This window comes from Equus przewalskii, chromosome 9 (assembly GCF_037783145.1).
Source record: "Equus przewalskii isolate Varuska chromosome 9, EquPr2, whole genome shotgun sequence".
NCBI lineage: Eukaryota > Metazoa > Chordata > Mammalia > Perissodactyla > Equidae > Equus > Equus przewalskii.
The window spans coordinates 15780103-15792740 of NC_091839.1; the positions used below are offsets into that span (position 1 = coordinate 15780103).

The window sequence follows — 12638 nt, forward strand, 5'->3', positions numbered from 1 at the left end:
GATTATTATCTGCATACTTCAGTACACAGGAAAAGATCTTGAAGGGTTCTCCTAATTTGTGCATTGGTCACTTCTGGGGAGGGGATGGGAAGCAGGTGGGGGCCAAAGAAGACTTACGGTATACCTCTATGGCCTGGGAATATTTTTTAACAGAGAGAGTATGTTCATGTACTACTTGGTTAATTAAAAACATACTTCAGGGGCTGGCCCCGTGGCCAAGTGGTTGGGTCCGTGTGCTGTGCTTCAGCGGCTCAGGGCTTCACCAGTTTGAATCCTGGGTGCGGACATGGCACTGCTCATCAAGCCATGCTGAGGCGGCGTCCCACATGCCACAACTAGAAGGACCCACAACTAAAAATACACAACTATGTATCTGAGGGGCTTTGGGAGAAAAAAGGAAAAATTAAAAAAATTACAAAAAAAAATATATATATATATACTTCAAAAACATAAGGGGCCGGCCCTTTGGCCGAGTGGTTAAGTTTGCATGCTCCGCTTCGGTGGCCCAGGGTTTTGCCAGTTCGAATCCCGGGCACAAACATGCCACCGCTCATCAGGCCATGCTGAGGTGGCATCCCACATGCCACAACTAGACGGACGTACAACTAAAAATACATAACTATGTACTGGGGGGCTTTGGGGAGAAAACGGAAAAAAATAAAAATCTTTAAAAAAAAAAAGGGAAAAAAGTCACTTGACTGAGGTTACAACAACAGTAAGCGGCAGAATCAGGATTTAAACCAGGTGTGTCTGAATCTAAATAATAACATCAACCACCAAGAAGAGCGAGCCCAACAGCAGCCCCCACTCGCGGGGCTGTTCCTTGCAGCGAGCTGTGTGTTGGCTAAGAGTGCACGCACGTCCACCCACTTCTGCCTCCTCAGCAGCCGTGTGGAGCTGCCGCCAGCGTCTCCGTGTCATGGGGAGGACAGAGTGAGGCTTGGAGAAGGGGCTAGCCCAAGGCCCTGCGGCTGGTGAGCGGCAGAGCTGGGCTCTGGAGCCAGAGAGGTCTGACGTTGGGGCCCGTCTCTTCACTGGGAGGAAGGCAAGCTCTTGGGAAGAGGACTGGAAGGTCAGGCTTGGGGGACAGGGGCACACCTGGGCCGCCCCGCTGCAGGCCACAGCCTTCTCAGCCCGCAAGATCCGCTTCACAGCGCCCAGCTTCATGGCCTCAACCTGGGCATCAGTCAGGGGCTTCAGCACATCGCTCAGACGGAAGATTTTCTTGCGCCCACCGGCGCCTGCCAGCCTACATAGGGTAGCAGAGACAGGGACACAGTGAGTCGGAACATCTTTTCTGGAGCCCAGGCCCACTGGCGACTCTCCCCATCCAGGCAATACAGAGACACCCCCAGGCTGCGTCTCTAACTCCCCTGTGACGCTGAGGCACGGCAGGGCACAGGACATGGGAGCCGTTCTGTTTTTGTAAAGGGTGTCTCAGGGAAGGCTTCTACGAGGAGGCAGATGTGAGTGGAAACCTGAATGACGCGAGGGGACAAGATGCACAAATGTCTGGGTGATGAACTCTCCAGGCAGAGAACAGGAAGTGCAAGGGCCGTCAAATGGGGGCCTGCTTGGTTGCTCAAGAAACACCAAGAGGCCGGTGTGGCTGGAGGAGGGGGCGAGGGGGACAAGAGCCGGGCGGGGCAGCAGATCAGGCGAGGCCCCATTAGCAAGCCTGGCTGGATTCTGTGGTCCATAAGGGGGTAACAACAGGACGATGCTGGTAATAACCAGTAGCACTCACTACCTCTTAGGAATCACGATCACTCTCACCCCCAAGTTACCTACTCTAATTATCTAACCATCCCCGTGAACTCACTTAATTCTCCCTTGATCCTTCGAGAAAGAGAGACTATGATCCCCAGTTTAGACATAAGTAAAGGGGCATTTTACGTAAAGGAAAACTACGGCTGAGCGGTTATGGCACTGACTCCGGAGTCAGAGAGACCCTCGTCTAGACCTACCTCCGTTTATGTCTTTGTCTCTCTCTCTCACACACACACGCACCAAGAACCAGGCCCTCAGTCCTGTACCAGCCCCTGCACAGGGACTCACCGGGGCTGTGTGACAGGGATGATAGGTTCTGGCCTCCTCTTGGCCTGGGGCGCCTCCTCCTCCAGCGTGGACATGGAGCTCAGGGAGCCCACCACCGAAATGGCCTGGCCCTGGGCTGACAGGCGCCGCTTGATCAGGACGCTCTCTGGCTTCACCACCTTCTCCTCCTTGGGCTCCTCCTTGCACTGTTTCGTCTGCTCCACGCCTGAGGGGGAGGCAGCCAACGGGCCCCAGGCATGTCAGACCCACCTGCTTCCATCCAAGGACCTCCTGCGTGCCAGGCTCAATACTAAGCCTGGTACACACAAGACATTTAAATCGGCAAATCACCTTTCGGGAGCAGGTATGCTTTCTACCCCTTTTTGCAATACAACAATGGAGGCTCAAATTAGAAATGCCCTTCACTGCTGATGGGAGGACCAAATAGTACAGCCACTTTGGGAAGCTGATGAGCAGTTTCTAATAGCACTGAACATACCCTAACCCGTGACCCAATTCCACTCCCTGGCACATACATAAGATAAATGAGGCATCAAAACACTTGTACACAAAGGTTCACAGCGGCTTGATTCACAATGGCCAAAAACTGGAAACAACCCATAGGTCCATCAACAGGAGCGTGGATAAACAAATGGTGGCCTATTCACATAAGGGAATACTACGGAGAACTAAAAAAGAAACTATTTTATGTCCGGTTCACAGGACAACATGGACAAATCTCAAAAACGTATGCAGAACAAAAGGAGCCAGACTCACTATGATCCCATTTATATGAAGTTCAAGGCCAGGAAAAACTAATCCATGGAGACAGAAATCAGAACAGTGGTTGTCTCTGGAGGTGGGATGCCATGAGTGTTGACTGGAAAGGAGCAAGAAGGAACTTTCTAGAGTGATGGAAATGGTCTATATCTCCATTTGGGTGGTGGTTACACTGGTGTGTTCACTAAGGTGTACACTTAAAGAGTTATATGTTTCACTTTACGTAATTTATACCTCAATAGTACTGTTAAAATGGGAAAATGCCTGAGGCTCAGAGAGGTTAACTAATTTGACCAAAATCACAGAGCTATCAAGTGGCTGAGGCAGTCTAGTTCAACTCAGACCTGAAACCCAGGTCTGCTCGATTTCAAAGCCCAGGTCCTGAGAATACTGAGTGCTCAATATACCTGAGACCTGTAATCATTTACACCCAAGATCTCCTGTGGTTTTCATTTGCACCACCACAAGGAGGTGCTATTCCATTAAGGAGAACCCAGCAGCCACAGAGCTAAACCCTGGTCAGGGTCAGCTCCATGGGACACTCACCTGGCCCCAGTCCTGCAGCTGTCATCTGGGTGGCCATGAGCCGAGCCAGGTGCTTGATCTGGGCTTCAGTGCCTGCGGACTCCACTGGGGTATAGATGGCTTGGAAGGAGGCGGGCATGGCCTCGGGCAGGTACACCATGCTAATGAGGACCTGCGGATGCCCAGGAAGAGGAGCCTTTCCTTACTCACTGATTCAAGCATTCGTTTCATGACCAGGCCAATGCTGGGAAAATGGCAGTGACTAAGACAGACCCCGGCCTGCTCTTGTGGAGCTCCGACTCCAAGGAAAGTCAGAGAAAATACGAGTAATGACGCAGTGTGGTGCATGAGCGAGAGAAGTAAAGGGTGCCATGGGACACACCAGGAGGGCCAGGGATGGCTTTGGCCCCCTGGGGAAGGGCACCTAAGATGAGAACTGAGAGGAAGGCAGGAATCGGACCAGCACAAGGTGAAGTCTTGCGGTGGGAGGGGTACGTATTCCAGGCACAGCAACAAGGGGGAAGGCTAAGAGGAAGCAGAGCTGGTACCCTGCCCAGAGAGGGGGAGGGGGTCCAGTGAAGGCTGTCATAAGGACTTAACATTGACTTAGAAAATCAGTATCCTGACACAGCACATCCACGTCTGTCAGGAACTGGTAACGAAAGATAATTTCAAACTCCCTCCATGCTTGGAAGTTTAAACGCATACTCTAAATAATAAAATAATTAGAACAGAAAGATAGTGAAACAACTAAAAAATGTGTGAGATGCAGCAAAAATGGTACTTAGATGGAAAATCAGATGCTTAAATGTTTACGCTGGGAAATAAGAATGAAAACTAATAAGCCAGGCATTTAACTTAAACCTTTGGGGAAGAACAGTCACAGAGAGCAGGCAGCAAGAAGGAGAGACAACAGAGAGGAAACAAAAGGCTACAAAAGAGTGTCAACGAAATTTTAGTGCCAGTTCTTCGAAATGACTGAAAACAAGCAAACCTATGGCAAGACTAAACAAGAAAGAGTAAGGAGACACTGTGAGACAAAAAGCAGCACATCACTACAGAGACAGCCGGTGTTACAAAAAGCATCCTAGGAACAACTTCACAGCAGTAATTTGAAAAGGACAACTTCCCAGGAGTGATGAGGACAAAGCGCAGCGAGTGCACGGAAGCTAACTCAGACAGGGCCCGAGGCAAGCTGGATGTAAATGTTCCCTGGAAGGAAACAGAGAGCCCTGGCAGGGATCTGAGCAGGCAAGCGTCCTGACTTGTACTTTAGAAAGATCCCTCTGGCTGCCGCAGGGAGCAAGCAGTGGAAAGGGCGTTCCCAGACAGGGCTGGGGCCCCGGGATGAAGAAGCGGGGAAGGACTGGGGGAGGCAAAGAGCTTAACTCCCGGGTTCGTGGCTTGGGAACTGAGAGGCTGGTGTGCCAAGAACACCGGAGGGGCCACGGGCCTGCAGAGGAGTGCGGGAGGAAATTTCACAAGTTTAGTGTTGACGTGTTGAGTCTGAGGTGCCCGCGGAACACCCAAGGGGAGAATGATGCAGGAGATGGCCACGTATCCAGGCCTGGAGCTCACCAAAGAGATCTGAGCTGGAGAGAAAACTCCCTCTTGCCACCCTCATGACAAAATTCCACTCCATTCACCCAAGAGCTAAGCCCCCTGGAGCCTCTAGGCAGAGAGAAGGGAAGGCTGAGGGCGACTGCTGTCGAGCATGGGAAGAAGCATCCTCCACGAGCACCCAGGGGGAACGTCTGGGTCTGCTGCAGCCAGAGGGCTGATGTGAGGACCCCAACCCCCAGTCAGTTCAAACCAGTGTGTCTCTGAGAATCCCAGGAAAACACTGGCCATCCCGCCCCACCAATGCCAATCCCACAGCTCTTGGCAAACAATTCACAGGGTTCACTCTCCAGCTAATAGACTCTCTCTTCAAAGGAGAGGAGAGTGAGACGGAGTGGGTTTGGACAGGGCCTCAGACCACCCAAAGAGGGACTGCTGGGGGTGGTGACAGGTGATCTCCTGAAGGACTACAGGTCAGAGAAGAGGCCATCCACAGTCAGGAGGGCCCCCTGGACCACATCCTCCTGACCTGAGAACAGAGAGGCATTGTGGGACTGCTGCCACGTGGAAGAGGCAGACCGTGAGGAGTGGAGGGGCATGAAAGACTGGAGACACTTCCTCCTTGCCCTGTGGGAACCAGCCCCCACCCGTCCTCACCAGATTGGCCACGTTGTCAGGCGTCAGCAGAGGCTGTAGGAACTCAGCAGTGATGTCTGTGTCCGACTGGCCTGAGATCTGGGCTGAGGCCTTCGAGGTCCCCGATGGGCCTGGTTCCAAGTCCTTGTCCTCGTCATCTTCCCCCAGGTTGGGCTCTGGGAGAGAGAAAGAGACAAAATGCTGGCTCTAGAAAGAGCAGCAGGCCCTCCCTCCTCCCAGGGAGCCTGGGTGGTGCCTGCCTCCAGGCAGCCTCAGCAAACAGGAGCAGTGCAGTAAACGAAGACCTTGGCTGCGGCCTTGGCTCTGCTGTCGAAGTGCCACATGACCCTGAGGAGCTACCGCCTCTCTCAAGGCCTCAGTTCTCCTCATCTGGGAAATGGGAATGAACCATACCAGCCCAGCTGATCACACTAAGCCCTAAGAAGACGAAAATGTTAACTAATTTCAGAGCTTTGTTGTTTAAAAATCTGCTTTTGAAATAGTGCTCAACCTCATCAGGAATCAGGAAAACTTTATAAAAACAATCTAATAAGATAGCATTTCTCCTATATAAACTTACAAAGATTAAAAAGGTTGATAGTGACAATTATTAGTAGAGGTATGGAACGTGGAAATGTAAACGGGAACGGCCTCTTGGAAAAGCAATTTGATAGTACACCAAAATCCCCTTTTGATGCACCAATTCCACTTCCAGATACGCACCCTAAAAACTTCTTCACAGGGGCCGGCCCCATGGCCGAGTGGTTAAGTTTGAGCTCCGCTTAGGCAGCCCAGGGTTTCACTGGTTCAGATCCCGGGCGTGGACACGGCACCGCTCATTAAGCCATGCTGAGGCAGCGCCCCACATGCCACAACTACAAGGACCCACAATTAAAAAATATACAACTATGTACTGGGAGGGCTGGGGTGAAAAAGCAAAAAGAAAAAGAAAAACCCACTTCCTCGTAGATACATCCAAGGTAAAATGCACCGAGAATTCACTGCAGCACTGACTGTACGGAGAAAGGGCACATGATCTCCATCAGTAACAGGCTGGTTGAGGACAAGTACAGTGGTTCTAGCTCAAGGAAACAAACTAATAACTTGAACCTTAGAGAGGAATCTTTATATACAAAAATGTTCCTTGAAGCTGTATTTATAAAAGTGGAAAAGGTGGAACGTTCAACAGGGTGATGATTTAAGTAGATTACGGCAAAAATATGATGAAATGTTACGCAGTCTTTTTAAAAAGTTTACAACACGTGTAACAAGAGCTGATACCCTGCATTAACCAAGGGCAGATAGAATTCAATCACAACAGGCTGAACCACCCAATAGAAGGGGCATTTAACAGAAATGCAAATGACTAATAAATTTAAACAATGCACAGCCTGACTCCAACACTTGCAAGAAAGCAAATCTAAACCGAGGACACCGTTTATGCCCAGAGGGTTCACAGGATGTCAGGGCTGGCAGGCGTGGGTAACTGGCACTCACACACTGCTGGGCTGTGTACACTGTGCAGGTTTTTGGAAAGCAGTTTGGCAAAGGCTGTCAGGAATTTAAATGCACCCGGTAGCAATGGGCACATCCAGTGATCAGATCTTCATTTCTCAAACTACTCCCTACTTGAAAGAAACCAGGGCTCCTTACAAAAATGGCTGATTCCAGGGCTGGGGCAAGGAAAGTATAAGATGAGCCTGGAGCACCTTGTTGTGCCAGAAAATAAGAAATGCTCAAAAAGCTTATGGGACACATTAAAGGGACACGGGAGCCAGCTCAAAGACTCCCGCTGGCTAAATATGAGGCGATCTAAGGAAGAAAATGAATAACACCAGTAATGGATTATAACCCTGAGAATCAGTAAGAATCCACAAGTCCATACTGATGATAAAGTAGGGAGAAGAAAGCTCTCCCTTACAGCAGAATGCCAACTACTAAATGCAGAAGGAAATCTCTTCTTGACCATTATAGCAATAATAGACACAGGCACCAATCATCAATGGGTGCTAAATCCACTGGGTGGAAGTTTGAAGAGGAACCAGTGTCTTACACAGGTTCAAGTACATCCCCCAGCCTACTTCTTATTTACAAAGGAAAAAAGGGTACTTTACACTCGAGAAACCTGGGGGACACCACTTCAACCAAGCGATCCAAATTCCCACCACCAACGATGGGACAAACTGACATCATGCGCCTCCTGACACCACACCGAGGAAGTCAGGGCGTCACTCCTGCACATCAAAAGCGAAGAGCCTGAATTCGCTCAGGAGAAAAGAGCAGACAAACCCAAACAGATATCCAACAGCTGTCCTGCCCTCTTCACAAGGTCAAGGTTGTGAAACAGAGAAGGCTGAGGACCTAATTTGGGAGACTAAAGGGCATGACAAGTACATGCAGTGTATGATCCCCGACTTGTGGGGTACACAGGAGTTTTCCAGACTATTCTTGTAACTCGTCTGCAAGTTCAAAATTCTTTCAAAATAAAAAGTTTAAAGAAATAGAAAAATAAAAGTGGTGGGCAAAAAGGACCTTAAGCGCACAAAACCTTTGCCCCACCAATTCCACTACTTGGAATTTGTCCTATGACTGGACATGTGCCCAAGACTGTTATACTATAGCAATCTTTATAGTTAAAAAAAATGGACACAAATGAAATGTCCATCCCTGGGAGACTCGGTTAAAGTGGTCCATGGGCACTACAGACTGTGATGCCACCATTAAAAGGATGCACTAGATTTCTATGTGCAGGTACAGAAAGAGCTCCTAGATGATTACTAAACAAATTAAGGTACAGAACAGTCTGCTTTGTATGCTTAACTATGGACAAAAACATAGATCCCTACCTTACTCCTTACAGCAAAATAAATTCCTTATTTTTTTAAATGAAGAAAACAACAAAAAAAGATTCTTTTGTAAATGTCCTAGAAAAAGACATGACCGATTTAAAAAAATTTTTTTGGAGTAAGGAAGGCTGCCATGGTTAACACTACTGATAACTAATACAACCATTAAAAACCACTTCAGTAAGAAAACCCACTCATAGGGGCTGGCCCCAAGGCCAAGTGGTTAAGTTCGCACACTCCGCTTCAGCAGCCCAGGGTTTCACTGGTTCCGATCCTGGGTGCGGACATGGCACCGCTCATCAGGCCATGCTGAGGCAGGGTCCCACACAGCAGAGCCAGAAGGACCTACAACTAGAATATACAACTACGTACTGGGGGGCTTTGGGGAGAAGAAAAAAAAAAGAGGGAGATTGGCAACAGATGTTAGCTCAGGGCCAATCTTTAAAAAAAAGAAAACCCACTTATAAATGAAACAAAGGAAAGAACTCTACACATATAGGGCATTTCTCAAAGAAAACATAAATGTTAACACCTGGGGAGTGATTACTTTTGGAGAGAGGGATAAGAGGGAGATGAGGGAGACTATTTTCATTTTATTTCTTTTTGTATAATCTAAATAATTTATAATTATTTTTAAGTACATCACATACTTTAACAATTCTATTTTGATATCATTTACTACGTCATCATATTTATACAATGTAATTTCTAATACAATATTAGCTAACATAAATTAAGCTTAAAGTTTAATGTAAATAATAAAACATCTTAAATGTGTTGAGTCCCAGCCACCACTTCCTGCCAGGCCTGACCCGGCTCCTCAGCTCACCCAGCTTCATCTTCTTGAGTGCAGAATCTGAGTCATCTCGGGGCCGCTTGCGGGCATCCTTGCCGCTGGGCATGTTGCGGGCGATCTCAGCCTGAGGCGTGCCCAGGTCCACCAGCAGGGTGGTGATCTGGGCCTGAAACTCCAGGGAGGCCGGGTGCTTCAGCACACTCAACAGGTGCAACTTGAGGTTCTTGCGCACACTGCTCACCTGAGACTTGGCCAGCGTCGGGGGCAGGTTGGCTGCGAAGATAGAAGCAAGAGCTTTGTGCTGTGGACAGAGCTCACGGGGCCCTGCTAGTGTCACTTCCCAAGCCCCAGAACGGGCAATGGTCTTGCAGGATCTCCCAGAAAAGTTTCTTCACATCTAAGGTGTGGCCTTCCCCCAGTACAAACTGATGCTTAAAATCCTTGAGAGGTCTCCATTAGTCTCAGTCATCCTTAATACAAACAGAAAACTCACCCTCCCTTTTATTAAACATAAAATCTCATCTCCCTCCATCTCTGGTCTGGAAATTCCAACATGCCTCCTCTGGGAAGGCTGTAATCACCACCTTCACCTCCAGAATGTCCCAGATGAACTGGTGCAACAGTTCGTCCTTGGTCCCTGCCACCACAATGACTTTCGAATGTCTAACAGTCACCTTGATGAGCGAGCCTCCTCTGTTCCAGAGGGAAAGAGGACACCTGTAATTTTGCCTGCTCAGCACCCTTTCCCCCTCCCTCGGCCAACAACTCTCCCATTCTCCTTTGAGGGAACCACCCTGGCTCCATTCTAAGTTCAAGTGGGCAAGAGACTCAGGGCCAGTAAGAACACTGCAATCCTTTGGCCACCGTGATTGGGTCAGACATAGGCTCGTAATCTCTTCTCAGCCAATCAGAAACAATGAGCATCAGCCTGCGGACTTGTGCTGGAATGACTGGGAAGGAGACACTCTCCTTCCTCGGGAGGGTTGTCAAGTGGATAGAATGGAAGCCTGGAGCTATTGGGGGCCATCTTTGCTACCTAAAGGAAAGAGACACAGAATGAAGCCAACACGGAGAAAATAAGAGCCAAGAGATGGAGACAGATCCATGATCTGTACACACTCACGCCTCAGCCCCAGGCTCTTCAGTTTTCACACATGCACAAGAGTATTAAAAACAGTATAATGAGTCACCGTGTACCCACTAACATTTTGCTTATCTTGGCACAGCCATGCTCCCTACTTTTTTTTTTTTTTTGGTGAAGGGGGAAGCTGGAATATTTTAAAGTATTTCATAGACATCATGTCATTTCAACCACACATACCTCAATATTAAAGCCAGTTTTGAACCAGGTTTCTGTCACATGCAACTGAAAGATTCCTGTCTGTCCCAGAGAATCGTTTCTTGTGTCCACCACCTACTAGACTGATGATGGATCCCTCAGGGGCCCACTGCCTAGCTCACCTGTCCTCAGGAAAGAGCAGACTGGCCAGTGGAGAGGGGAAGCAGAGGCGACAACCTACCGTGCAGGGTCTCATAGGCCTGGATCACCTCAGACATGAACATAGGCCTCTGGCGGGCAATGTTGGCGAGGGAGCCGAGGGCCGTGGTCAGGTTGATGGAGGAGATGGCGGGGTGCACCATGAACTTGAGCAGCTGCTCCAAGGCCGCCTTGCCCTCTTCCCACAGCACATCTAATGAGCGAAAGAAGAGAACCGGGTAGCAGGAGCCTTTCTTCCCAGGCCTCCAGAGAGAGCAGCCTCTGGGGCCAAAAGGAGAGAGACCCTTGTACATGAATAGCCGTGAATGGCTGACAAAACCACAGAAAACTGAGTGGTTGATGAGTCCTGAGATGGACCATAAATGAGTATAAAAATTTAGTGATGAGGATGCTCAAAGCATGGGCTCGCAATAAAAAAACTAGAAATAATGTTAAATATTCAACTATAGGAAACTGTATGAACTACACTGATATGAAACCTTGAGTGCGTATAGATGTGTATATACACATTGACACAGAGCTCAAGGTGCCTTGTACCAACACTCTCCTCCATCCAGTCCCCAAAAGTTAACCCACCTAACTCTGGTGGATATCTTTCTCGACATTTTTTTCCTATACAAAAACATAATGACCGCCACATTAGCTGACATAGTGAATAAAAAAGCTAATCTATGAACAGAGATTGCTTAATAGAATGTGATGTAACCATACTATGGAATATTGTGTAGGAAATGAACATGACTTTGACAGATAAAGATGTAACTAGAGATATTACTGTTGAGTTAAAACGGCTGTCAAACAATACACAAGAAGAGCTAGTATTTATGGAATGCTCACTCTACCAGCCATATTAACTCACCAAATGCCATATCTACACCCTAAGGTAGATGCCAGAATAATGACCCCCAATTTATCAATGACGAAACAAGCTCAGAGAGAATAGGTCGCTTGCCCAATGGTAGAGAAGAGATTCAAACACACTCTATGCCTCTCTGCTGACAATATAAAGCATGATCCTGTTTTTTTTTCACAAACACAAGAGCCAACAAATGTGCAAACTAAGACTATAAACATTCAACTATCTCTCCCTGCATAGAAAAGGTCCGGAAGGAAACAAAACTCTCAGCAGAACTTCCCTCTGGGAAGCAGGACCAGGGGAGGGGGCTTCCCCTTTACACCCCTCTAGATTTACTGCATGACATTTCAGGCGTGTGCACGTACGAGCTTTATAATTTGCAAGGAAGAAAGCCATAAAACTAGCCAGCATTAACTAAGTGCTCACGCCCTCACGGAACCCCACTACAAGCCTGTGAAGGGGACTCCCATCACCTCCACTTTACAGAGAGAAAGTGAAGTCAGGAGAGAAGCAGCTCGCCCCAGCTCAGAGTGAGCAGGCGGTGAAGCCGGGATCTGCACCTAGCGCCAGGGTTGTCACCACTGTACTGTACTGTCTCCAACAACGAAAAACCAAGAGAAAATGGGAACAGGGAAAGGGGGCCTGTGCAGTGACTGACAAACGACATCAGCTAATGGGCGGCACTCACTGTACTGGATGTAGGGATGGTCGCGAGGGATGCGGTCCAGGCTGATGTCATGCTCCTGGCGTCGGGGCACCTCCGAGTCAGCCATGCGGGGTGACAGGGTGACAATGAGGCCCTCCACAAACTTGATGGCATGGGTGCGGATGCCGTCATTGTCAGAGTCCAACAGCAGGATGATGTCCCCAGCCATGGCAGACACCATGTCCCAGCAGGCCTCCTGGAGCTCACTGATGACCCGTGACTTCACCATCCACTGCAGGCAGGCCAGGGAGGGATGGACAGACAGACAGAGAGATAGGGACGAGACATCTATTGCCAACTCCACCACTACCCAGAGATGCATAAATGATGACGAATACATTCACTTGGGAACATTTACTGAGTTACAACTCTGTTCCCGGCTCTGTACTACATGATGC

General features: G+C 48.7%; 1 protein-coding gene across 3 annotated transcripts in view; it reads right to left on the bottom strand.

The window, feature by feature from the left end:
* Positions 1–12638, bottom strand: part of SYMPK (symplekin scaffold protein) — a 39919-nt gene that overhangs the window by 14404 nt on the left and 12877 nt on the right. For all 3 annotated transcript variants that reach the window (XM_070632990.1, XM_070632992.1, XM_070632991.1), the window contains exons 7-13: positions 12223–12472; positions 10701–10871; positions 9214–9453; positions 5560–5714; positions 3364–3514; positions 2059–2263; positions 1099–1249 (exon numbers count right to left, since the gene is read on the bottom strand). In XM_070632990.1, coding sequence (XP_070489091.1) covers positions 1099–1249; positions 2059–2263; positions 3364–3514; positions 5560–5714; positions 9214–9453; positions 10701–10871; positions 12223–12472 — 1323 coding nt within the window. The remainder of the gene's footprint in view (positions 1–1098; positions 1250–2058; positions 2264–3363; positions 3515–5559; positions 5715–9213; positions 9454–10700; positions 10872–12222; positions 12473–12638) is intronic.